This window comes from Maylandia zebra, linkage group LG7 (genome assembly GCF_041146795.1).
Source record: "Maylandia zebra isolate NMK-2024a linkage group LG7, Mzebra_GT3a, whole genome shotgun sequence".
Classification (NCBI taxonomy): domain Eukaryota; kingdom Metazoa; phylum Chordata; class Actinopteri; order Cichliformes; family Cichlidae; genus Maylandia; species Maylandia zebra.
Genome location: NC_135173.1, coordinates 23,581,327 through 23,606,440, shown reverse-complemented (window position 1 = coordinate 23,606,440; position 25,114 = coordinate 23,581,327). Strand labels below are relative to the sequence as shown.

Below are 25,114 nucleotides of genomic sequence, written 5' to 3'. Positions count from 1 at the left end.
CACGGATTAAGTACCAAACTATTCAGTTGGCTAAAGACAAAGGAGGGTTGGGGTTCCCATGTTTGAAAGACTATTATATTTCTGCTCAATTGAGGACATTAGTGTGTTGGTGTAATGTAGATTATCAAGCGAGATGGAAAGAACTAGAACTAGAAACAGTGACCTTAAAAGATTCTCCAATTCAGGCAATTCTAGGGGATGTGACACTTATTAAAAAACAAATTCATCAAGGAAACCAATGGATTAACCTATCTTTAAAACTCTGGTTACAATTTCTTAATAAGAATGATTGGATTGAAGAGGTTAGGATTTTAAGATGGTGCGCTTTTGACAGTGATTTTTTACCTAATGAATTAGACGTAAGATATAAAAAATGGTCTGGACAAGGTTTAACGGCATATTGTATGTTTTACGATAAGGGAATTCTTAGGGACTTCCAATCAATAAAAGATCAATACCAGTTAAGTAAAACGGACTTTTTTAGGTTCTTACAAATTAGGCATCATCTATATAATTTTATACCTAAGAGAACAGATCTTTTTTCTTTACCTGTTCTGAGTATATTTGTCAAGGCTTATCAGGCTGACACAGGCCTTAAGGTGATTTCAAGATTGTACAAGGGTATACAAGAGGTTAAGAAGTGGAATACTACCTACATCAAAAAAAAAAAAATGGGAAAATGAAACAAATATAGCAATATCAGATAACATTTGGTATGAGCAGTGCGCTTTTCAGTGGAGAATTTCTAGTTCTAATACATGGAGATGTTACGGTTGGAAGAGTATCTGTAGGTTTTTTATTACCCCTGCACAAAGTAAACATTATTTTAATCACTCTAATTGCTGGAGAAATTGTGGGGCCCAAGGAGTAAAACATTTTCATCTGTTCTGGTCTTGCCCAAGGATCAACATTTTTTGGGTATTGATCCACTCTGAGTTGCAGATTATTTTTGGTATGCAGCTTCCCTTTAATTGGGACGAACTTTTGTTTGGATATTTATACTCAGTAAATGTAGATAAAATGTCTAAGCAGTTGTATGGTATCCTGAGTTTGGCTGCCCGTAAAATTATTACCAAGAAATGGCTTAGTGCGAAAATTCCATCACTGGGTGATTGGCATGAGACTGTACATGGGATGTTTAAAATGGAAAGAATTACCTTCATTAAAAGACTCCAGTTTGACATATTTAGTGAAATTTGGGGTAAATGGAAACACTACATCCGGTTAAGGAGACCCGATCTTGTTTGAATCTCTGTAACTATATATGCCACATTTCTGAATCGTTATGTGTTTATATGTATATGTTAGTATGTATGAGACTACAAGTGAACACATATGTAAGTAGGTATGTGTATGTATGCTTAAGAATATGGGTGTGTGAGTGAATATGTGTGTGCGAGTACATACACACTAGAGGGTACACCCGTCTGTTTTTCTTATTTTTATTTATTTATTTTTTATTTACGTCTGTTCTTGATTATATGTTTATTTTGGATTATTTGTGTTTATATAGGTTGTTTAATAAAAAGAGAATAACAAAAAAAGGAATTCCCAGCGGGCATATTTGAGGGCACCAGTTACAAGAGGAGAACATTCCGAAATCACATGTTAACCATTTCACACATGACTGGGGAATGGTGTTGGTGGAGTCACACTCGAACAAAAATATTAATGGTTGATTTAGTGCACATGCACGCACGCGCACAGAACTGAAAACAAAGTGAGACCAACAAAAGTTACTTTTTGTTACAGTGCATGTCAAATCCCTTTTATGTAGAATCCGAGTAAGAGGGTCAGAAGTCACTCTACACTTGTTAAATCTACAAGGCAAAGATCGGAAAGGTGTGAAGAGAGGAAATAGAGATTTATATTTTTGTAACAAGTCCAATTGCCAGAGAGAATCAAAGAGGGGGAAAAAAAGAAGAAGAAAAAAAAAAGAAAAAGAGGCCCACAACAGCAAAGGGAAAACCACAATAAGAAGAAAAGTACCATGCTAAAACATAACAGAAAGTGGAAGAGTTTAAAGTTGATAATTAAAGCATACTGTATTAGTGATTCTATGATACTAAGAATTTCAGGCCATCCATCCGTCCCATGGGGGCAGCAGCCTAAGAAGACCTCCAGACTGCCCATCTCCACAGCCACCTCCTGTAGCTATTATGGGGCGAACACCATGGCATTCTCAAGCCAGCTGAGAAATGTAATGTCACCAGTGTGTCCTGGGTCTAACCCAGGGCCTCATTTCAGTGGGACATGCCTAACACACCTGACCTAGGAGGCATCCTAGGCAGAGGGCCAAACAACCTCAACTGGAGAGCCCTGACAGCTTTCAGAGGAAACCAGTTTCCGTTGCTTGTATCCACGCTCTTATTCTTTCAGTCACTATCCACGGGCCGTGGCCAAAAGTGAGGGTGGGAATGCAGATTGAAGAGTACATCTATAGCATCAATTCACCACAGCAGACCGGTACATCGCACTCATTACTGCAGATGCTGCACCAATCGATTTGTAAATCTCTTGCTCCTTCTTCCCTTCCTCTTGAACAAGACCCTGAGATACTTAAACTACACTTGGCAACTTATTCCCAACTCCAAGTGGGTACTCCACCCTTTTCCGGTTGAGTACTATGGGCTTAGACTTCTAGGTGCCAATTCCCATTCCAGCCACAGCCAGTTTGATTTCTGCATTTTAGTTTAGTTAGACGTTACCTATTAAAAGTTCTTTCTGACAGAGGTTTTTTTTTTGTAGGTGAAAGATTTAAGAAACATGGTGTTGTCGCCTCTCCAACACCCTCCCAGCAGCAGACGACAACCCGGGTCTTAGAATTTCACTTCTGTCATTCTCTACACATTTACTTCTCACTTCAAGCAATTCTCATTCTCTTACGCGAAGTCTGTACCTTTGGCACAGAGTTTCTTCATAAATATCATTCTTTGGTTTCTCTCCTTTATAAATCATCTCTTTACTCCCTTTAGCTTGTCACATTTTTTGCTCCATCCTCTTTTGTAATTCTTAAATGTATTGCTTCCTCCCCTTCTCACTCTCTTCCATCTTCCCTCTTCAGCCACAGTATGTAAGGAATCCCTGAGAAGGCAGCAGCAGTTCACAGCCAAACTTTACAACAATCAGTTATTTCTCTGTCGGCCTGTTCTCTACAATATGAGCACAGTCAAAGATTTCAGAAGGGCACAAACATTGTTTTTAATAAAATACACTTTCATTTATAATAAGAAAATCAGCTGCAAGTGGATGCACCACTAACAAAGTCACAAAATTTTGAGGCTTCCACAACAGATAAAAGATGAGCTACTGGGTGATAAATAAGAGAAGATGAAGATCAAATAGAATGTGTGAAGAAAAGAAAAAACTGAAAAAGATGGAGACAAGAAGGTGCAGAGTAGATGGGAAAAATTTCTCATGTGGCATTTTTAATTTGTAGTTTCTGAAAAAAGGACAAGACCAAAAAGTGGGTGAATGAAGAGCAACACTGAGAAAGGTTTAGGGTTAGCTTTGAGTTGAACTAATGAAAAAGACATCACTCATGGACAAAAGAACCCTATTTAGAAAGTGACTGGGAAGACAATGTAAACTATGATAAGAAGCAGGAACCTACAAAAAGCAAAAAAGTATTAAATACATTTCTCATAGGTTTTTTGATTTTGAACTGGGCTTTTCAGAGTGGTGCCTATGTCATAAGTAATATATATGTACACACTAAGGCCTGAGAACTTGTCTATGTCTAAGAAAATATGTTTGGTGTTAAAACGAAACAAGCATCATGGTTTTTTTTTCGGGTATGGACACAGACAGTAAGATGCAAAATAATCTAGATATACACTCACACACAGACACACTGATCCTCAAAGACCCAGACAGTGGTGAATTTGGTCACACAGTTGGAATAACATGTCCAACAAAAGAGCGCAGTGGACTGCCTGACAGCCTCCAGTGTGTTTGGCTTCAGATCCCTAAAGACATGTCAGTCAGAGCGTTTGTAGATTTGTATGTGAATAAGGAGGGGTTAGCCAATTACAGCTCCCCAAATAAACAGGGAACTAAACCAAAATCCTTAATAGGACCTTGAGGAGGGAAAAAAAACACAACAAAAACTAACTCCACTTCCTTTTGCCCAACATGGCTACTGAATGGTGAGGGCACAAACCTTTATCTGTGTGGAAAAGGAACATAATATAATTCCCACGACAGAAAAAAAATGAAAAGAAAAATGTGTGTGCGAAGAGTTTGGCAACTGTGAATGTTGTTTCCTCCTTCAGAGCTCTCTTATCTGAAATTGGAGCTGCTCGCTCTTAAAGGCAAAGAGGCACAAGTTTCCTTTTTAGCCAATTCACGTGGTGTCCCATCCGTACAGGAATTTGGCATTTTGCACCAGGAAGCACTGTTTTGAAAGTCGCTAAGAATGGATCAAGCAATTGTCTGAAGAGTCTGAACCACAGGTTTGAATCATCACCAGTTTTTCAGCTTTCTGACTAACAAAGACATTGCCTATGGACCCCCTGCAGTAAGGAGATGTGCGAGTGTATAAATTGGATTTATGACAGTAGTTTTTTTGTTTTTGTTCTTTTGCACCAACAGCAAACTCTTTGGGCTTCTTAACAGGTTATTATGCAACAATTTTAGAACAGTTTGAGATCAAATAGGGGTGCATCCAACAAATAAGCTAAAACAAACTTGACACCTCTTTGGTTCCTTCATAGTGGCATTTGTATCACGTGACGTATCAAGCACATATTCTGTCCTTTCATCCTGTAAAGAACTGATTGAAACACGGCTCATAGAACAGACAATTTCTGACTTTGTTCAGATGCTTACCGTCACAGGTGAAGGTTACAGGCTGCTGAGAATCAGAGATTTCGATAGAAACCTTGACAGAACAGCTATTATCACCACCACCATTTCTCTGGGTAATGACAGGGCTAAGGACGAAGCCAGGGTTGGTTGCAATGTCATCATGAGGGAATTTGGAACGTAGGCTGGTAGGGGGAGAATAAAAATGTTAATAAAGAAAAAAAAAATCAGAATACAAACGTACAGCACTTTCTGCTATTCATATTTTGGTCTACTTGGCCAGTGAAAATACATTAGGGGAAGCCAAGGCAAGCCAAGCATATGAATCAGCTGGCTTGGATGAGACTACTAAATGCAGGATGGGCAGTGTAACAGGAAAAATGGATGGAGGGGAGAAAGGAGAGCAAATTTGAATAGCACATTATGATTACACACATGGAAAAGATCCTATAAAATCACTGAAAACCAATTACTCTCCAGTCCCAAGAAGCTTCCATAAGGCCTCAAATTAGTCATCTGTAAGTGTCTGATGTTGACCGACAATGTTATGAAAATGCCCCCCCTACCCCCCCACCATGTTCTCTCAACAGAATCCATGCAAACCATTTGTTGACCCACAAGCATGCAGGGAAGTTGTTTGGCAAACGACAGTGGGTGTTGACTTTATTAACACAATGAAAATGGATTCTCCAAGCAGAGCGTCATCTTTACTCCACCCAAAATAACTACCGGAGTGAGAAATTCTGTACAGCCTCAAGCAATGAAGAGAATTGAAACCATGCAATTAAGCAAATGCATGCATGAAATTCTATATTTGGTAAAAGCATCTTTTTAGGCAGTTACAACCAACTAAAAGTAATTTCTGTGGCTGTGTGCTTCACTGCCTACAGGCCGCACTAAAGGGGCAGCCTTTGGATCAAAAAAAAAAAAAAATGAAACCAACATCCAAGGGCAAAAAACTGCAGTTAGTGTAAATGTCACTTAAGACTATCTTAAAATTGACAGAATCCCACATGCCTAACTAAAAATGTGTATTTATAGCCTGGAACAAAAAAAAAGAAGCCTTTGGCCACTGTGGATCGTTTCATTTATAAAAACTATGAGGAGGGTGAATGGATCCTTCAACAGACAGGTGTCTCGACAAAAGTAGCAGTAGCCTACAAGGACTCCCCTTAAACTTAACTATTGACTTGTGGCTCCACTCTTTCATCCAAAGATAGTGATTCTTTTGCTCTGAAAACCAATATGGCGAAGAACTGAGACTGCAAACGAGTAACATCTCCCTACATTCATACATTTCTCTACATCCATCATTTACACCGTTTTAACTTATCAGTAGAACTAATGGCTCCAACTTGTGAAGATCCTGTGGTATGTGAAACGTGACTTTGTGAGCGGTTTAATAAATTGTTTCATGTTTATATTTAAGCATATAAGAAAGGCAATGGCAAGAAGAGGGTTCTTACGATGCTATGTCTTCACAGAAGGCAACGATCTCCAGGTTCTGTGCATCCTGTTCTTCCAGGGCGTCATTCTTTACCAGAGCGTTTCCTTTTCCCTTCTCCTACAGGAGCACAGTCAAACATGTAGATACCGAGTCAGAGAACTAGAATAAAACATGAATAACCTACCTACATATTTCAAAAGACAAGCAGGGCACAAAGAAAGCAGCGGGGGTATGGCTTCAGTGGCATTCGCTTTTAGTACGTTCAATTAAAATCTCCATATATCAGTGTAAAGGTGCTAAGGTTTAGCAATGCTAAAGGTCTTCACGGTGATTTGTGTTGATTGTTGGTGGTGGACTATTGAAAGGGCAGTTTGATTAAAGACAGCTCAGAGCTATGAATCCTACAGGGAATGAACATGTCAGCAATGGCAAAAGCTTGATGCCTATATAGTTTCCCAGCTATTTTATGCTGCTGCCTCTTAACCTATGGTCAAGCAGTAGTTTGGTTCAAGTCAAAATAAACATGACAACAGCTGAACTGGATATTTCTTACACACAATTTTTTTCTTTTTTAATCTCAAAATAATTTTAAGAAGTGAGAGTTCTAAATTTGTCTTGATCCAGCTCTGTCACTCACAGCCCAAATCCTGAGACAGCCCACTGGGAGTTACTCCAAGATTCCTGGAGGCTGGCCCAGTGCCGGGAACTCACAGTTACACTGTGCTCTTAACTGTGGTTCGACTGCCAGCAGCTGAGGAATGCACTTCCTGTGGTACAGGAAATGAGAAGTGAAAGGGTCCTGCCCCTTCCGGTGCTAGGCTCTAGGCGGTCTAAATAAAGTGCTCAGTCATGCGTTGGAAATCTGTGACTCTGACATAATTCCCAAAGAAGTCTGAGGACTGTGGGAAGGGAAAGAAAGAAAAGGGATGAAAGAAATATCTTAAATGCCATAATAAGAGTTTGGTTCTCCATTCAGAGACTTCTGAGGAATTCTGAATCCAGTTTTTTGAGGAGCTTGGTGGGGAGTATGGAGCTGAGCTTCTATGTTTTGATGACAATAAAACTGGACAATTAGCTTTTTTTTCTCTCTCTCTTTTTTTTTTTTTACAGCTTGTAATGTCCTGCTAATTTAACCCACACAATTCCTTTTATGGGAATTTTTTTTCAGATTTTCTTGAGCTGCTCCTGGATCAAGTCTTGTGGGTTTTATGGAAGTCATCACGCAAGACTTGTGTAATGACTGAATAATTAAACAATGCAAATTAAAAAATTAATGAACATATAAACGAGCAAAAATAATAACAAACAAACAAACATACGGTAACAAAGAGATGGAACGTAGTCAGAACTGACTGGATTGCACTACCGGAAGGCAACATTGCAGACATTGAGGACAGCTACAAGTACCTGGGGATCCCACATGCAAATGAGAACCACTAAGAGGCTGCTAGGAAAGCTGCAACCACCAAGTACCTGCAGTGGGTCAGGCAAGTCCTGAGGAGTCACCTGAATGGTAAGAACAAGATCATCAACACCTACACCCTGCCGGTGATCAGGTACGCTGCTGGGATAATAGGCTGGCCAAAGGAGGAGATGGAAACCACTGACATCAAGACAAGGAAGCTCCTGACCATGCACAGAGGGTTTCCACCCCAAATCCAGCACCCTGAGGCTGTACACTAAGTGGAAGGAGAGAGGGGTTGGGGACTTGTGAGTATCACAATCATTGTCTAGGATGAGACAACAAACATCCAGGAGTACATCAGGAAGATTGTCACAACTGACCATGTGCTTAGTGAATACAGGCAGCAGAAACCCAAGAAAGAAGAGGATCAAGGGGAGGAACCATCATGGAAGGACAGGCCCCTGCACGGTATGTACCACTGGCAGATAGAGGAGGTAGCTGACATCCAGAAATCCTACCAGTGGCTGGACAAAGCTGGACTGAAAGACAGCACAGAGGCACTAATCATGGCAATACAGGAACAAGCTCTGGGCACAAGATCCATAGAGGCTGGGGTCTACCACACACGGCAAGACCCCAGGTGCAGGCTGTGTAAAGTTGCCCCTGAGAGAGTCCTGCACATAACAGCAAGGTGCAAGATGCTAGCTGGCAGGACATACATGGAATGCAAGTGGCCGGCATAGTATACAGAGACATCTGTGCCAAATATGGCCTGGAAGGACTGAGATCAAAATGAGATACGCCCCCTAAGGTGGTCCAAAATGACCCAGCTAAGATCCTGTGGGACTTCCAGATACAGACGGAAAATTGGTGATGGTTACCCAACCGGACAAAGTGGTGGTAGACAAACAGAGGAAGATGGCTGTAGTGATAGAGCGAAGCGATACCAAATGACACCAACATCAGGAAGAAGGAACATAAGAAGTTGGAGAAGTATGAAGGGCTTAGAGAAGAGCTCGAGAAGATGTGGAGGGGGAAGGCAACAGTGCTCCCAGTGGTAATCGGAGCACTCGGTGCAATGACTCCCAAGATAGGCAAGTGCCTCCAACAGATCCCAGGAACAACCTCTGAGACCTCTGTAAAGATACTGTGCAGGACCATCAAGCTCCCAGGTCTCGGGTAGAGGACCCAAGGCCAAAATTTGGGACCGAAAATCCCTGCAGGGATGAAGTAGAGTGGGTTTCTGCCCTGCAGTTTTTTTGGTGTCAAACTTTGTCTTAAATACCGTATTATCATCTACACATTACTCTACTGGAGAATAGTAGCAAATCTGTCAACATGGTATGTCTGAACAAAACATAATTATCAAGGTTGACTAAATAAATAAATAAATAAGGGTCAATTCTGTAACCCGAAAAGTACTGAGTGATCACATTTTCATATGTTTTACTTTCCGCATACGTGAAGGAATCTCGGTTCGAAGGGGGAAAAAGTTTTAAACAGCAAACAAACAAAAAAAAAATCAATAAATACATACAGGACAAACAGAGTGAGAGAGAGAAAGGTATCAAACAAAAAAGAGAATGAAACTAAAAAACAAAATAAACCCAAAAAACAGGATCAAAATTGCAAAAGGAAGAAAATGCGAGGAAAGGAACAAAGTAAACCTCAGAAACCCAGCAAAGAATGAGACCAGTAGAGGATATTTGAAGTGTTTATGTTTGGAGCAGGATTGCTGCACCAAAAACAAACATGAGCAGATAATCCAATGAGGTCGTGTGAGCTGACAGGCATAGTACATCTCTCTCTCACTCTCTCACACACACACACACACACACACACACACACACACACACACACACACACACACACCGGGCTGTACAGTGAGACAGGCCAGTCTTTGTTTTGGTTGATCAATTTTGTTAGACCCAGACTGAGAGATCCTGGTGTCCAGAGTCATGGGAATGGCTTCGTATGCTTCACGAGCTGATTAGTCTTTAACGCTCCGCCTCCGTTTACTGTGATGTGTGATGACATTGTGTTTCTGGTTTTACAGTCTGAGTACAACAGATTATGATCATCATGGTGGCTGGCCTTAAAGGACACAGAGAGTATGCTGTGGGACTGGTCACATCAAACCTATCAGTCATGTCTTGAACAATTACTTTCATCTCAGATTCTTACTAAAGACCAAATTTTCCACAAGTATACTGGTGTTACCAAATTTCTCCAATGAATGCACCAGTACACAAACTAGTCAAACACCCTTTCCTTCTAGTACAGCATGGTATTATTCAACCTTGCATGCTAGCTTTATTTGCATAACCTAGTTTTGAATGATGTATGCATTGATGGTGAGTGGATACTACATAAAAATGAAAAAACTTTAATATTAAAAAGGTCATGGATCCCATGACCCTTCGCCATAAACAATGGCTGAAAATATAGGTAACGTCTTAAGAACGAAAAAAGAAAAGAAAGGCATGTTTGTTTTTGCCAGCTGAAAAGGAGCTGGGATAAGTCGAGTTTTCTCCAGCTTCAAAAGGAGATTTTCAACAACATTGGTTACCAGCGTTGTCTCACAGCGAGAAGTTCAAATACCTTCATCAGGTCAGACTTTTCAGAGCATAATTTGTATGTTTTTCAAGTGCCCATATGGGATTTTTCTGGCAACTGACTTCCTCACACATATTCCAGGACAGTCATTTTAGGCTAACTGGTGACTAGAAAAGTGATATATATCCAATAGTACAGGGGAGCAATGGTATCCACAGAGAATGTTGTGATCTGCGATGTTAGCCACTTAAGTAGCTTATGTGAACCACTCCCTTTGAAACTGCTGACCTTCACTGTTGCTTTCAAAGAGAGGAAAAGTCAAAGTACAAGCAAGATGACAGCCAGCTTCTGCTGATGTTGGGATTATACTCTGCTGTGTACATGAACACCATGAATAATGACTTCTTTGAAGTCCACCTGAATGGCATAACCATAGATTCTGCACTACAATTTAGTGTCTCTGTCTGAAAGAACCTTCCTGCTCATTCCCTAGCACACTCATGGACGGAGAAATTCCAACAGCAACATTCTCTGTTATCCAATACTTTGTTTCATTGTAATGTGTCTCTAGTTTAGAGAGTTTTCTACAACACACAAAGCATTCCCTTTTCATCACAATGCAATCACAAGTACTGCATTAACCACTGCAGTTGAAAGAAGCAGTCTTTTTTCTTTTCTACTGGTTCAGTTGTCATTTTCCACCTACACTTTTACTCTCTTCATCAGCCATTCGTAATTCAGGAGCTTTCTCCTGAATTGCTGAAACACTTTTAGAACAATTCATTCTCAAGGGTGGACAGACAGAAAAAGACTAGCATGGATCTGACAATTAGAAACCATAGCATGTCAACGACAAATGTGATGTGTAGTGTTGACAGATGAAATAACTGGTTACCAAGTTATGCAGTGATAAAAGCCAGCACCAATGGGATACCACTGGTTAGCATATAACCAGGTGGTGTAGTTAAGGTGTGCAGAAACAGCCACCTGATACATGCAACAAATGACAGCCCCCTGTTGCACCATTGTGATGTTTAGAGTAAGACAGATAAAACCCACTGCAGAATAGTGCGGCCTTACAGCACTTAGACCTAGAAAAGTATGTCAGCTGTCTAGAGGCCGTGTCACATTAAAATGACATAACCACATCCTGAACAAACATATAGATGCTAACCTACCAGAAAAGAGAATAGATTGTGCTAGCACTGTTAACATTTGCCATACTCCGTATACTAATCTGGCATCGTGTTTTTGCGCAGCAAAGTGCCACAGATATTAGCATTTGAAAGATGTTTAGTGACAAACATAAAGAGTGTGAAAAGGCTCAGGAAAAAAATAAAACAAAAAAAAATCCCTAACATTTGTATATGTTTAGCCATTTCTAATAATCTGATCTTCATTTTGATAGTTCTGACAGAGTAGCCAGGAGAGTGTTAAGTGTCCAACTGGAGTGGTATTGGCCCAGAATTTCACAATTGATGCAACCCTCACATATTTTTTTTTTTTGCTTTTTTGTCCAGCTGCTGAGAGCAACTATTCACACTTTCACTTGTGGAATGACTGTAGGACTTGCCCTTCCCTTCAAAATTTAATTTGGCATGCTGATCCCATACAGAAATGAGCTGAAATGTAGCACAAGGAAAATAAAATAAATAAATAAATTAATTAAATTATATTATCATTTAACCATGAGCAATAAATAACTAAGAAAGGAAAAGCTAATTTCTTAAGTGCATGAATGAAGGACCATGTGCGTGTATACTACATATGCAGTCTGTTCATGCTTGTTTCTAACTGAACAAAGTGGCAGTACAGTTTCAGCTGGTGGCTGGCAGTAATTCCATGCCCAGCATCAGCATTGAGTTACAGTGTGTATCTAGACACCAGATAAGTCCTTACCTCTATGTGCAAGCCAAATGAGAATTACCCTAGACTGTCAACATGAAACCTGCACACAAATAGTATTTGGCAAATATGGATATCTGACCAGCCATAAAGTTTTGAGAAGTTACAGAGTAACTTGAAACTGCTTAGCAAAAAAAAAAAAAAGGCTGGCCAATTCAAACTTCAGATTGTGTCAGAATAGAAAAAATATTGAATAATTAATATTTAACCTGCAAATGACCGCGATTCAACATGGAGGGCAAAATAGAACTACATTAGTCATTGGCAAAGGCCAAGGTGTAAAAACAGAGACAGTCTGACTTACTGCAAACATGTTGAAACATGGAAAACCATTCCAGACTCCCAGGTGTGTTTGTCTGGAAATACACTCAAGAGATGCTCACAGAAAGTTTGTCTTCCTAGAAGACTTATTGCCCTGAGTCTGAGTTGAGGTCAGGTGTAAAAAAAATATCTTTAACACTATTTTACCCCTTCACCTCTCTTCCTGGTATTTACCTGAAGTGTAGATCTAAGGATAAATTTTCTTGCCAATGTCAAGAAAATCAATTGGCAAACCCACACCCAAGTTTTTAAAGATGGAACTAGGAGGAAGGTAGTGAGTAACCTGGCACACAGATCCCATCCTCTGAGCTGTGGGAGATACGATATAATTCCTCTGGCAAACAAACACATATTTACATACTTTAAACCAAGTGCCACCAATATTCCAAACTCTCTAGTTCTTGGTATTGTCTAGGTTTTATATTCCAATATAAATTAACATAAGGAAGGGTAAGTGAGGCTTTCACAGAGTTCGAGCAATTACTGATAGGATATTGCTTCCTTTTAATGGGTTGTGTATACAAGCAGCTTCCATTAAGCTAAAATGTTTGAGCTTCACATACAAGAAAGTCTTTAACAATTTGGAGGCTGTTTCAACAAGAAATGCTGAGTTTTACATCAGAGGAACAAATGGCTTCGAGAACACAAATCTACTTCTTCTTTCAATAAGGAAGTGACCAGTGTCTATCGAAGTCATACTTCCTGTAATAAACTGAAACACCTAGCTTAAAAACCCCAAACAAACAGTATCTTAATGAACAAAGTCTTCATGAAGCAGAGACTGTGACATATTCGTAACTGGAAAAAGGACTTTGTCCGAAACATTTCCTAATTTCTCTTACATCTGTTAGCAGGATTATTATTGTGTGCATTAGTATCTCCCTTCTAATTGCTTAATTACTCTTCCACAATACTCTTCTTTTGTACCAGTAAGGAAGTTCAAAGGTTAGAAGACAGACAGCTGTTTCCCAGTGAGTCAGATATTTAACTGGAATGCACATCACATCCCAGCACTGCAACATCTTCTAATAATGCATTTGGTTGGAAAAGAAAATTAAGTCTTAAATGCACTTTAGCACTTCACTACACTTATTCACAATGTATAATTAGACAATAATAAGAGAAAATGTGGCAGTGTGGAGGTGTGAGAGAAGTAAAATAGGTTGTGCGAGCCTTTAGATATGTGGGGGAAGAAAAGATTTGTCTGTGTGATAGATTTAACAAAAAGAGGAAAAAAAAAAAAAAGGTACAGTGTAGGCTTCAATACACACCACGCATTGCGATCTTCTTTCACAACTCACATTCAGATAAAAATGGCCTGTGGAGATAAATCTCCCTGCAAGTCTTTTTAATAACAAGAGCATGAGCAAACAGCCGCACACATGCTTAACTAACCTGCACTGAAAGACCAGAAGTGTTTGTGTAATTTAACACTACTCCCCTAAATTTAATATTATCTACTAACAATAGTCATACTGTTCATTATCAGTTATAATACTGAAAACTGAGTTATTTAGGCAACATACAGGCTAATGGTTTTTTAAAACAAATCTTTCGTACATCTTTCAATTCTCTGTAGAGTTATGAGTTAGCCTCATTTCAGACAATTTATGCATACAGCTAATGAAAATGTATATGGCCCCAATACCCTTGAAGAATGATGCATTTCAGGGCCCCTTTGCAAAAAGCAAATGCAAGGCCTGAACAGACACTGATGCTTTAGGGTGTATCACCGGTTCTAAAGAAAGAGAAATTACTTTGCTGATTACCATTAATTTACACATTTGATCCTAAAAAGCTAAACTAAGAAATCATAGCTGAGCACTGTAAGCCATCAGTTATTTAACAGACTGAAAACTATAAGAAATTGAAAGGAATGAAATTGACACCAGTAAGAAGTAACATACTGAAAGAATGCAAGGACACAACAAGCCAGAGACAAATAAAAATGACAGAATGAAAAAGGAAAGACAGAAGACAACACAAGACAAAGGGTAGGGGCAGTGTAGTAGAAAAGGAAACAGGGGCAGACACAACAGCCGATCGCTTGATTCTGACTCAAAGTCTTCAAGTTCAAGCACATTTGTTCCATCTTACACCCCATCTGCCCACACGACCGCATCTTATAATACATTCTTGCCAGATATAACAAGGGCTGGCAACCACAGGCTAACTTAAAGACATTCAAACAATAATCTTGGGAATGTCTTGTGATTTCTGACATTTGCTGGTATAAATTCAGCTCATAAACAACATTAAAACAGAGCACTGACAATCACAAAGCAAGTGAAACCATATATTTCAATATATGTTGCTGTGCTATTGAAGCTTTAGAGGTAGGGCTGTGTTTAATATGTGTACTGTGTACGGGCTCTACTGTAGATGTTTTCTGTCATAACAGATACTTATTGATGGTAAGTTCATTACATCATATTATTGTCTATTTGTCGGTAAGTTATCTAGCATCCAGTTGTCCAAATGAACAATATAAACAAGGTCAACCACTCCCAATAAAAAATGAGTTTACAGTGGTCCCTCGCTATAACGCGGTTCACCTTTCACAACCTCTCTGTTTCACTGACTTCTTTTGGTGCAATTTTCCGTTTTTTGGGTTTTTTTGACAGTGCATTATGTTCTGCATCCTGATTGGCTGTAGACCATTGTCAATAAAACTCCTACCGTGTCTCCTATACAGTACAGAATGCATTCAGCTTGTCAAACTTGCATAAATCTTCGATCGCTAGCAGTGTGACTCTGAAGTGCTGTACTGTATGTTTGTAAGTTTTCTCCCCAACAAACACAACAATGTTGACGAAACATTTTACAATACTGGTTTGATAAGTGCTATACAAATAAACCCTCATTATTATCATCACTGACTTAAAAAATATTATTACTAACTTTAAAAAAAATGAAAAAGTCTTAGACAGGATTTGCATGCATGGTGTGGAGGAAATTTACACCCTAGTGTGCAGTCTCAGACATGGTTTAGCAATTCCTGCACAATGTGGTTTGAAGTCTAGTTTCACTACTAAGTTCTTGTTCATGTCTTACAGACTATAGCCTCACTGTTTTCTGTTTGTCTTCTAGCTACTTTCTTTATTGGTGGCTCAATAATAAAGAGGTTTATACATTCACCTGACATGTGAGAAGACACAAATACCTAAACCAAGAGTCACCTGCTGTGGTGTTATCTTGTGAATAAAGGAGGAGTAAAAAAAAAAAAAGCTAGCTAGCCACTTTCTGTGTCAAAATACATTTAAAGAAAAAGAAAAAAAGTAAATGAAAAAACAAAAAAAACTGGAAGATGGGAAATGTAAGCCAATTTGTTTTCATTACATGCTCAGAACACAGTAGCTAAGCAGTTCTCCCTAGTGAGTGTAAACGAGTGGAGCTGGCATAGCAAGCCAAGAGGGCAATCTGTTAGGTCATTCTGTTGTTGCTGTAGGGCACTGGGGATCTGTGAAGACTTGTTCCTGTTTATAACAGCACGGGCACCAACAAGCAAGCAAGCAGATTGAACAAGGAGAGATAGCAAGTACACACATCATCATCGCCTCACATACACAAAGAGAGCAGACAAGATTGAAGCAGATAAAAACAGAGTGTAGAGGGACATATCTGTAGTAGGCTAAGCTTTAAAGGCTCAAGTTACACGGCACAGTAGACTCACCACATGCTTGACCCTAGGCCTAATATACATGCAAGAGTAAGCAAGCAACCACCGTTTTATCCTCCTGAGCAAAAAGAGATCAACTGTGGAATGAACTGTATACAAGCTGCCTTTGATAAAAGGCAAGGTATGTCTGTATGTCCTAAGTACACACTTAAAAAAAACCATTTAACCATGCCAAATTATGTGTGAAATCCTTAAATAAAAAAAAAAAAATAAAAAAAAAGGTGGTGGTGGGGGGGGGGGGGGGTATGATACTCTCGATATATCCTGGTGTGACAAAGGCACCCAAGACCCATTGTTTGGTACTGAAACACAATGACCAGGAAGTGGGAGCTTTGTCTAAATAAATCAAGATTTTCAGGTGGTTTTGACCACTGTGAGTAAAGCAATGCAATATTTGAGTAAAAGGATCGGTGTATTGTCTGCATTTACATTACTCGTTTTTACCAGCTGTAGACAGTAGTAACTAAACATACCATAGCACCTTTTTATATTCCAGTATGTCTGAAAAGCACTGCCGATTAAACATTTTCATTTCAAAGTAGGAGCGTTTCAGAGTAGAAAGAGGAACATATAATGACACATGTATATTTTTGCTAGTAGGCCTCAGTATGGCTATGCTACTCTGTACAGAAATACTTGTCTCGCAACCACAACTCAGAGCTAAAGCCAAACGATGACAGATGGTTGTTCAGTTTTAACAAAAAAAAAAAAAAAGAAATTTGAGAAAACCCATGCCACTTGCCCACAGCACTGTCCCAAATGAATGATCTAAATAATCATTTTGAGAAATTAGATCACTCCCATCCAGCACGGCAAAATTATTCAGAAAATGGAGCTGTGAGGAAATTGTGAGGTGAAACGGTGGGCAGCTAACCACAATGAAATACTTAATTACAGGGAGCAGAAGTAAGGAGGATGTTTTGCTTGTGAATGAATAAGGAATATAGATGCAGTTGTAAGCAACATGTTCATGGGTGTTTTGGTTGAACGAGGTAATCTGCTATCATCTGCTCTAAAACAAAATATTTAAGCCCACTCACTCACCAATGTTTCAAGACCACTTGTTTTATACCCTCACTCATTCTAAAATGCACGTTTGCAATTATGCTGTGAGCACTCTAACAGTGGATGATAAATAAGGTCTGGATAAGGTAAATGGTTGGAAGTGACGAGTAGCAGTGCTTAGTATAACTGCTGATATTTAATTGATGGTGACCTGACTAAACAGGCAAACAACTAAACAACTAAACCATGTTGAGACATAAAATGATAAAAATTTCTCCTCCTTTATAAAATTGTGTAAACACTAAAAAGATGATTAGTGTGAATTAAAAATTCAAACTTTTCAATTTTACTGTGTTCCCACCTGATTGATTGTTTTGTGCTGTGACGAGGTCTCGGGGATGTTGAGTGAGTGACTCCTAGCGACGGGCGCTCCTGTTGATGCCCGCCTATGTTGTGACCGACCTGTGTGAGAAACTCTGCCTTCCAGTTTGGGGCTGCTGCTACTGTTACTACTGTTGCCTTTAGTCTCAAGCACTGCATCCCAGGGATCGCCCGCAGAAGCTCCTGACACAGTCTGTGAACTATCTACCGATTCCAGAGGTGCTTCCTCATTCTCAGACTTTCGCTTTGTAAGTGGGTCCAGATCCAGCCATTCAAAACGGCTGATGGAAGAAGATTCCATAACTGCCGGTTGTTGTGGTGGTGGGTTTGGTGCCAAAGAGGCTATACCTGCTTGAGAGGAATTAACATCAGTGCTGGCCAATCTACCATTCTTCAAGTATTCTGAGGTGCTAGCAATCTTGTCAAACAACTTAGCCATCTCTGGGTCTACAGTTGGCTGTGGGAAGACCATGGCAGCAGCAGGCTGGATGGGAGTGAAAGCCATGGTCGGCAAGGCCATGAAAGGTGTCATGGCTGGAGTGAATCCATTTTGAAATGTTCCTGGTTTGGGAAATGGAGCTGATGGGAACATTGGTGTGGGCTGAAGGGTGGGAGTGGACACACCAGAGCTAGATGGATTGGACAGAGCAGGTGTCCACTGGCTGCTCTGGAAAGGAGATGAGCTACAAGCATGGCCTCCAGGATAGGAGGCACTGAGGTTAAACCCCAGAAGTGACGAGGGGCGGGACACTTTGGAGCTGTTAGCTCCAAAGTTTTCATCAAGTAGGAGCTTTTCGAGTTCCTCATTGGTCAGTTTTTCAACATCAATATCCCTGAACGTATCCTGTTCTGCCTGTTTCTTGGTCTCTGGGAAAACAATGAGGTCCTTGTCCGGTCTATTAGTATAAGTTGAAGGCTGAGGAACAGTAGTGGTAGATTTAGATGGTTTTGGCTTAGAGGAAGACGAGGATGCTGCTCCAGAGGAAGATGAGGAGGCTGTAGCTGTAAGAGTGTGTTTCTTCTCCCTTTGCAATTTTGCTAAAGCCTCTTCTTCCATACGAAGGGCTTCCTCTTTACCCACAACCCCCTTTGGCTGGGGGACATCCAGCTTGAACCCATTACCACTTGATATCTGGGCCATTCTGTCAAGTGGAAGGTGCCATGAATATGATGGCTTTTAAGTCAGCGTGGCCCAAAGGGTTGAGGAACAAGGTTTTAAACACCTAAAAGAAAAAAGAGAGAGAAAAGCTATTTATGACAACAGGATGAGGTCAAACAGAATCAAAGCAAGGAAGAAGGAATTGAAATATTAACCTATAAAATTATTGAATAATCCTACCCATTAAGCTACAGATATCCAGGGGCCACAAGTAGTTGCATAGAATGGAGACTGTGTGCCCACCATGCTTTTTTTGTATTGATCAACTCCTAGTTTCACATACGCAGAGCCAATAATTACTTATGTGTGTTTTGAAGCTAGGGGCATCAATTAGGTCACATAACTAGCCTGGGCTACATCATAGGCCTGTCACACTGACAATGAACCTGATTCACTCACTCATAGCCAGAAATGATATTTTTATACACTTCTATGTGGTGTACATTACAAATATTTGTAAATGATCATAATCAAAAATCTAAACAATATTTGCATTTTACTTTTTTTCCCCAAATCCAAACTATTTATGGCTAACCTTCCACAACAGGAAACGACCAAGAGTATCCCACGTCTATAATATGTGAAAAACATTGCTGCAAAGAGTGCTTTGTGATTCCAAAATGACACAGCGCCTACTCAAAGCAACCATTCATCGAACGATCACAGCCCTGGGGTTGAGTGAGTTCCTTCTCTCCCCAGGCGTCACCAACCTCTCCTGAGCTTCCCCTCCCATTGTGGTGGAGAAGGCTGGCTGTGCTGGAGCTCAGTCTAGCCTAACACTATTGTGCAGCTGAGGAATTTGGCATGCTAAACAGCCCAATGGCTCTCTCTCTATCTTTCTCTCTCTCGCTTCCTCTGGCTCTGTCTGAATCTGTTAGCATTATGTTAGCACCATGGCCCAAGACTGTCTTATTCAGCTGTGCAAACCCCAGCACGCAGTGACAATGTGGCTGCAGTCACTGAGCAAATGACTTAGATAGGTTGGTGCCAACTTTACCAAGAAAACAGCTCGGAGACATTAAATGCATGAAAAGTGTCACAATCCTTTGGTCCATGCTGCCATTGATGTCATAACTCCCTGCAGACATGCCAGACGATTTAGATATAACTGATTTTGCACTGAATGTAGAATGCAGCTTAGTGTTTGTTTATGTAGTCATAAATCAAAAAGGTCTGAGCATGTTAACTGCTAGCACACTGGGCGCTGATCACTAAATAGTAGCTACTTCCTGATTCTGAATGTAAACACTAGCTTAATCTGAGAAAGCATGTTCAAAAATACTATTCTGGTTTACTTAACTGTTTTGCACTGCAGACTGAGCCGATGAACCAACATAGGGAAAAGACTAAGGAAAATAAAGAATAGATTAACCTAATTTCTTTTTACTAGAATGATCCAACACTACACTGATGCTACACTATAAGAATTATAACAACGACTGCATTCAGGAGATGCTGAATTAAGATAGGAATGTGCGTTATCATTAAACATACAAGGGGAAAAAAGATTCTAGAGAAGAAGCCAAGAAAGAAAAAAAACAACTAGAGCCAAGTCAAGCACTGCAAATTGTGCCATCTCTCTGTGGCAACTGATGGCAGACACCAGGATGTGCTTAACCTTAATTCAACATCTGAGCATTACTTCACTACTGCTAAATTATTCAGAAGAGAATCAGTCTGCTGAGTCACATCCAGTAAAAATTATTGCTTAAGTGAAAAGGTTTATGGACAAAAAAAATCCACAGTTCTTCTTCTGGAAATGGTGATTTCAGAAAGCCTCAATCATGATTTTAAATGTCTTCCTTAATTTTAATTTACCTTTTAAGAAGCTTTACCTGTCACTATTATGTGCATTTATATTGTTTATTAGCTTGTTTTCATGGAATTAGATTTACATACTGAGATATACACATTTATCAGTTTTTAAAAAAGTTTTATTGTTTTGAGCAACATTTGGCTGCACAACATAGCACGATGAGGTTGAACTCACACTTTGACTTCAGCCCTAATGAGTGACAGGCAGTCTACACATCCAATAACTAAGAAAAAGTGCAGAAGTAAGCAACACATTGTGGAGCTGTTCAAAGTTCAAGTTGTTTTTGAATAGTAAAATAAGTAACAAGTTTTTATTTTCTGTTTTCGGTACTAGTCACTTTGTTGCCAAGGCAGGAATCCAAGCCTGTAAACTAAAACAAAAGCTGACAGGATTATGCTGTATAACCCGGTGTTAAACTTCTAACTAGTTCTATTCTATGCCATCTCTATGCTTTGGGTGCAAATAATGTACTTTGCACATCATACCATGTATTTTAAAGCTTAAGTTACTTACTATTTTGCAGACTTAAAAATATAAAAAGCCAACCATTTTGATCTCATTATATAATATTATAAGAAGTATATACATTAATATATACTTTTTAATATAATTATTGATTTAATATTGGGTACTTTGAGTATATTTTCATAGTTAAAACTTTCTATTAGGATTTATACATTGTATAGTAAACGATTTATTTTATAGCACCTATTTAAAAATTCTGGAAGCGCCCCTGCTCCACAAGCAGTTCATATTCAGTTTGAATTGATGATATGTTCAAAGAAGGTACGACCCTCAATTGATAATCGTCTTATAAGACCAGAGTGCTGAGTAGTTTTTCTGATACTATTAAGATCGTGTTGTCGTAATCCCCCGGCTCATCTTTTTGGGAATAACTTCAAGGAAGACACAGTTTGGTCCCATACCCTGTGTTTGTAGCTCAGATCTGTTGTTAGAAGCTTAGCTCTGTGGCCAGCCAAGAAATGTAGTATTACGTAACACTTAGAAAAAGATTGTAAATACGACGCGTTTGATAAAGCATGATCTGTACGTTAACAGAACAATATCGAGCAATTTCTGGCGTTAACAAACACACATATATTATTTACAGATTATTTTGACAGCTAGCTAACACGTCTGCTGATGCTCACCTGACACCAACATGATGTGTACTGTCAATAAATCACGAACATTTAGTATTTTCCCATTGTACACATCTTAAAATAAAAGCCAGCTTGTGATAAACAAACGAGAACAGTGACTTTTAACCAATAATAACAAACTTCTCTTGCAAACATCCGGTTAGCTCGGTTTAACTCCACTCCTTGATACTTTTAATGGCTGTTTTATTAGTTGTTTTTTTTAACTATAACTTTTGCCTGTGCTGGATGCTAAGTTAGCCGCTAAACCTGCTAAAAGCGCGAACACAACAACCAAAAAGAACGGAACAGAGTAAACATAAAACACATTTGAATTTAACCATACAAGGACAACTTACAGGACTGTTCCGTGAGAGACAATGATTTAATATTTTAAAAGTAACCGGGCAACTGCTCTGGTCCTGCCAAGTACCCACAGTAACGAAGAAATGCTGATTTCCTCAAACGGGAAACGGTCGAACGCGACTCAGACACAACCGATGACTGCAGGCAACCACAAGATCAAACTTTTACAGGCAGACATGGGCTGTAAAAAGCTTTATTCCTCACCTTTTAGCGGTGCGGCGTTTGGAGCCATTTTTCCTGCAGCTGCATTTTTCCATCCACTTGCACAGAGGGAACGTCAGTTCCTGTTGAGGTCGTTGGTGGACTTTTGGTTGGACACAGTTGGGTAGCTTTTCTGCCTGGCTGGGTCTCGTTTTCATTTTGTGACAACAGCTCCACTGTGTGGACTAAAGTGGTCGGTGTCGAAAAGTTTTCATATTTCTATTATTTATAGAAATTCTATCATTTCTGAGGGGTGCTTTGGGGGTCTTTTAAATGAACTGGAACGTGTGAGACCAAGAACAAGGCAGGGAGGGCACAGTAAATAAGAATAATTGACCAGAAACAAAAAGAGTTTAGAAAAGTAATAAAGAAAACATTGTGTACAATTTTCCAGATGTCAAAACTATCTTGTGGTAATAGTGACCTTTAGGAAATAATAACAGTTGTCTTGCAAACTAACTCAGTACTGGCCAGTAACTGTTTATAAAGGTTTTTCACATTTGCACAGTTATGCTCCAGACCATAATAAAAACATAGTACTTGAAATCTGGTTCTGATTAAGAATGACATTTATTTTGCATTAAAAAGCTGTTTTTCAAAGTTAAACAAGTATTCAGATACTTTAATTAAGTAAAGTTTTGGAATTTGTAAAGTTCCTAAGTAAAAAATACATTATGCAGAATCATATACATTATGTTATTGGATCATAACTATTATATATATAACTTTTCTACCCATATGGAAAAGAAATAGTAAAAACATATATGATTTACTCATGAAAGTGGCCACTTTCATGAGTAAATCATATATAAATCATATAAGGCTTACATGATTTACTCATGAAAGTGGCCACTTTCTCATTACTTTCATATTTTTTTTTAGTAGGTATACAAAACATACAAGTTTCATTATATAATTTTTCAAGGGATCTTATATGTGTTTTCACTCTTGTATGCTTTTCATACAAGTTTCATACAAGACAGATAAAAACTTTATAAGATTTATATATATCTTTTCCATATGGGTACTCTGCTTGAGCCTTCAAAGTGCTTTATAAAACCTGCCTTAATCATACAAGCACCTATTTTCTACACCAAAGTGCTTACTACCCAAGATTCATACTTTAATGAAGACATCTGCTGGGAGCAACTTGGCGTTCAGTATCCTGCCCAAAGATACTTAGGTATGCTGACTGGAGCAGCCAGCCTTCCGATAACTACATGACCTACTGTACCTCCTGGCCCCAATACTTTAGCAATGCACTTTAAGAAAGTTATATTCTGTGGTGCATGAACACTTGAGATTTTTTTTAGTTCAGTTCATAACAGCTGTTTTAAGATTAAGGTCTTATTGTATAAGAGAGACAACAATCAGATAATCTATGAGCAAGTGCTTGGCAAAGGTGGAGAGAAAGAACTACCATTTGACAGGAAAAGAGTGCCACGAGAACCAGACTAGTAGCTCCTTAGGAAATGAGGGAAATGAAGAGCCAAAAGAGGAGCATAGCAGGAACACAAACAACAAACAGAGCAAAACACAAGCTTTGAAAAAGTTTGTTGTTGCTGATTTCTGTTAATTCACATCCTGGCCTGTTGGCCTATTGTTACCCAACAAATTGTTTTTAAAGACATTTTTAATACCTTTTTATGTGTAATTCAATGCAATTCTTATTTAATACAGTAAAAGTCAAGTAAATAAAGCACACATTTAATGAATTCATGTTGTGTTCTTATTGTTTCAATGCATGGGATGGCTGAAGCTCAGGAGATAAAGCAGGTTCTCCACTATTCAGAAGGTTGGGGGTTTGATTCCTGGTTGCTCCAGTCTGCATCTATCAGAGTATAAATGTATGCGAATGTTAGATAGAAAGCACTTAAGCATAGAAAAAAGAGAATGTTAATGTGGAGTATATATGAATGTGTATATACTCCCTGACTAATGTTTGTTTAATACCCCTTAGCGAGTTTCACTTTTATGAGGTGCTTTTGGTAGCTATCAACAAGCTTCTGGCATAATTCTGGCTGGATATCTGAGCACTCTTCTTGGCAGATAATAGTGGCATTCCCCATCTAGCACTGAGAAATGAACTTCAGTGATTTATCATCATAACACATTCATTTTACTAACCACCTTGGCCAGTGTGTTTTATGTAGAGAAGATCAACAGTTTAAACATTTTATTGCTTCTTTTCCTAAAGGAGTGGTTTGAATAAATGTTTATTTGGTAACTTTTGGTACATTTGCCTTTCTGTAAAAGTAACCATAGGCCACTGACATAAGTACACGTTATTCAGATATGTCACCATCACTTTGCAAAGGTCTGGAAGAAAACCCAACTATCACCCATAAATGAATAGAAATTAGTAAGGATTTTCAGGTTTCAACCCTGGAACCACCAAGTGTTAAGCCTGCCATGAACTGGAAACTGCTGGAAGACCAGCATCACTGTCCAAACAGCATCACTGATCCATCTTCAATATCCATGAAGATGGATTACCCTCCTAATCGGATGCTGACCAAAAAAGAAGCCCCTGTTCCAAAATCAACACCTACTTTTAAAATGAAAATTTTAGCTGGCCACATGAACACCCCAAATGCTTTCTCAAGAAAAGTTTTATGTTCAAATAAGACAAAGCATGAGCTATTTGGCTATGATGACAAGAAATATGTTTAGAGGAGCACAAGTGAAGATTCTAGCCTAAAAGACTGTACCAGTTGTCAGGCATGGTGGGGGAAGCATCATGCTACGGGTCTTAATTGGTTGTAGTGGTACTGGTACATTGCACAAAGTGGTGGAATAATGAAAGAGGAGAACTACCTCCAAATTCTTCATCTTCACCTCAGATCAACAGCTAGATAGTTGGACATGTAAACATTGATATAGTAGGCTAACATTAACCATTTGAAATAGTCTTCCCAAAGCCTAAAA

The 25,114-nt window shown here is 39.1% G+C and overlaps 1 protein-coding gene across 2 annotated transcripts in view; it reads right to left on the bottom strand.

Annotated features, from left to right (window-relative positions):
- Positions 1-22,315, bottom strand: part of pik3c2a (phosphatidylinositol-4-phosphate 3-kinase, catalytic subunit type 2 alpha) — a 43,469-nt gene extending 21,154 nt beyond the window's left edge. The window contains exons 1-4 of one of the 2 annotated variants that reach the window (XM_004564503.5): positions 22,190-22,315; positions 17,486-18,728; positions 6,273-6,370; positions 4,831-4,991 (exon numbers count right to left, since the gene is read on the bottom strand). In XM_004564503.5, the coding sequence (XP_004564560.3) occupies positions 4,831-4,991; positions 6,273-6,370; positions 17,486-18,646 (1,420 nt within the window). In that variant the 5' untranslated portion in view covers positions 18,647-18,728; positions 22,190-22,315. Of the gene's footprint in view, positions 1-4,830; positions 4,992-6,272; positions 6,371-17,485; positions 18,729-21,978; positions 22,097-22,189 lie in introns of those variants that run through there. The other variant, XM_076886098.1, reaches the window with a different exon arrangement.
- Positions 22,316-25,114: the final 2,799 nt, after the last annotated feature.